Below are 2,487 nucleotides of genomic sequence, written 5' to 3'. Positions count from 1 at the left end.
TGGGGCAGCTGCGTTAATAGTTTGCACCTCGGTGCTAAGGGCTTTCCTGCCTCATGGTGCCTGTGCATATGTGGGGTTCTCAAATTCGGGAAGCACGGGCATCTCTCCTGCCCAGGCTGTCTGCCGGGTGGTTTTGATCAGGGAGGGGGTGATGAGGATGCGAGGCAGCTGCCTGCGTCTGGGTGCAGGCAGGACCTCTCACGCTGCCCCTTCTTGCCCCTTCTCCTTCCCAGGGTACAAGCCGGCCATCCCATTACTACGTACTCTGGGATGACAACCGGTTCACCGCGGATGAGCTGCAGATCCTCACGTACCAGCTGTGCCATACCTACGTGCGCTGCACCCGCTCCGTCTCCATCCCGGCCCCGGCGTACTACGCCCGACTGGTGGCGTTCAGAGCGCGGTACCATCTCGTGGACAAGGAGCACGACAGGTGAGGGGGCTCTGCCTGCGGCCCTGGGAGGGCAGACCCGAGGGGTGGCAGGGGGCATGAGCACCCTGCCTTGGTCTTTGAAAGTGCCTCTGTCAGAGCAGCGCTGCAGCAGACCCTTTTTGCGGGGGAAGATCCACACGTAGCTGCATCCTCTTAGGTCCCAGCCTAGGAGGAACTGGGTGTAAAGGAGGGTTAAATCCCACCCTGAGCTCATCCCGGGTCTGGAGGAGTATCCCTGGGGTGTTTGAGCTTTACCAGCCACCTCGAGGTGCTGGAATCTCTGCAGTGCCGGGCACGGTCGCCGGCACGTGCAGCATCCCCGTACGCTGTGGCGAGATGCCTTCCTGTGCTGCCAGCGCTCCTGGACCCTGATCTCCAAGGGGGTTTCTCAGTGTTCCTGGGGGGGAAATATGAAATAATTATGTAGTGATTTCCTTGATTTTCAGTGGCGAGGGCAGCCATATATCTGGACAGAGCAACGGCAGAGACCCCCAGGCCTTGGCGAAGGCTGTGCAGGTTCATCAGGACACTTTACGTACCATGTACTTTGCTTGAAAGCCTAACTTTTGTTACCTCACTCAAGAAAGCTTTCAGATTTGTAGGAGCCATACAAAAAAGGAAGCATTGGGACACCTTGGTTTTTTTCCAATGAGAAATCACTGCAGGGCAGGCAGCGTCGATTCGAGGCAGGAGACCAGCACCACGGGACAGAAAGATCCAACACCTTTGTAGGATTGGAAGAGACTGATGATTATTTTTTTAATTTTTCTGGCTTTGCAAAATTTTGACCTGACCAAACACATGAAGGCATTCAAGGAAGGGATAAAACTCCCAGGAGGCGGAAGCAGGTTTTCATTTTTAAGATGCAATACTATAGACTCCTGACTGTGAAATGGCGGATTTGGTCCTCCGTTGCCCACCAGGCGCTGGTAGGTATTTTTTGTGGGGGTTGGGGGGAGGGGATTTTTAGAGCCTTAAAACAGAAGACTAGATTTATAAAACTAATATTTTAGAATATGAGATGCTTTAATGGGTTACGGGGAAAAACAACTAGTTTATAGGAGAATTCTAACACTAACAGTTCCCCACCCCCGAATAATTCCCCCCATATAATGTAAGGCACCCTAGCACTTAGCTCAGAACTGAAAACTGTCTTCCTTGTGTTAAAAGCTAGTTAGCTGCTGCCATTTGAAGCAACAGTCACAGACTTTTCCATGGGTGAGTGCCTTACTATGATGCTGCAAAATTTCAATGTTTTTAATCTTGTAAGGAAAATAGTAATCTTGTCTTGATGGTGGTCCATATTTCCATCGGAAGGAGTTAATTTCTATGGTCCTAAGTTGCAGTTTGTGTTAGATCACGACCTCACGGTGGTTAAACTCCATTGAAAGATGTGCACTTTCATATAGGACACGTTTAATGGCTGCTGACCCATTTTTGTTTCCAATGTACTACTTGTTATTTAAAACTGTTTCTGACAAATGGGGGCATCTTCATCCCATGAGGACAGAAATTGCTATCAATTTTTTTTCTTTTTTTTTTTCCTGAATTTTTATGATGGACACCGGGGTTTTTTTACTAAACATTATTTTTATATGATACTGTGTCTGTTGCCAAAATACACGAGTCATTAACATTCTCAGAGTTTACATCACCGCACTTCCTGAGGCTGTGCGCTCACGCCAGAGTTTTCTAACGTTTCCTATCCGATGAGTGTTACCAACTGCAGTCCGTGCAGCACCAGGTACTCCTCAGCGCCCATCTCCCGTGTGCGTTCGGCACACATCTGCCCGGGTCGGCTGCTTTCTGAAGTACCGCGTACCCCAACTCCAGCACCTCCAAACTGTCACCCTCTCTGCTGCTAGGTTTTGCTGCTCTTTGTGTCATGGTATCACTGATCTCATGCACAGGTTCTTTTATTCTGAAAGCACACCAGATTTGTTCCTTAGTCAGAATGATGAAATCCTTGTTATTGTCATGGGGGAAACTCCTACTGATTTGTGTTTGTAACAGGAAAAAAGCCTTTTTCCCAACAGTAATGTAGTGACTGCTTT

At 49.1% G+C, this 2,487-nt stretch overlaps 1 protein-coding gene across 2 annotated transcripts in view; it reads left to right on the top strand.

The window, feature by feature from the left end:
* AGO1 (argonaute RISC catalytic component 1) overlaps positions 1–1,480 on the top strand; it is a 19,636-nt gene extending 18,156 nt beyond the window's left edge. For both annotated transcript variants that reach the window (XM_009583870.1, XM_009583878.1), the window contains 2 exons: positions 234–433; positions 880–1,480. In XM_009583870.1, the coding sequence (XP_009582165.1) occupies positions 234–433; positions 880–988 (309 nt within the window). In that variant the 3' untranslated portion in view covers positions 989–1,480. The remainder of the gene's footprint in view (positions 1–233; positions 434–879) is intronic.
* The last annotated feature ends 1,007 nt before the right edge of the window (positions 1,481–2,487 follow it).

This window comes from Fulmarus glacialis, unplaced genomic scaffold (genome assembly GCF_000690835.1).
Source record: "Fulmarus glacialis isolate BGI_N327 unplaced genomic scaffold, ASM69083v1 scaffold23790, whole genome shotgun sequence".
Taxonomy (NCBI): domain Eukaryota; kingdom Metazoa; phylum Chordata; class Aves; order Procellariiformes; family Procellariidae; genus Fulmarus; species Fulmarus glacialis.
Note: the sequence above shows the minus strand (reverse complement) of the source record. Positions and strands in the feature narration are given on the sequence as shown.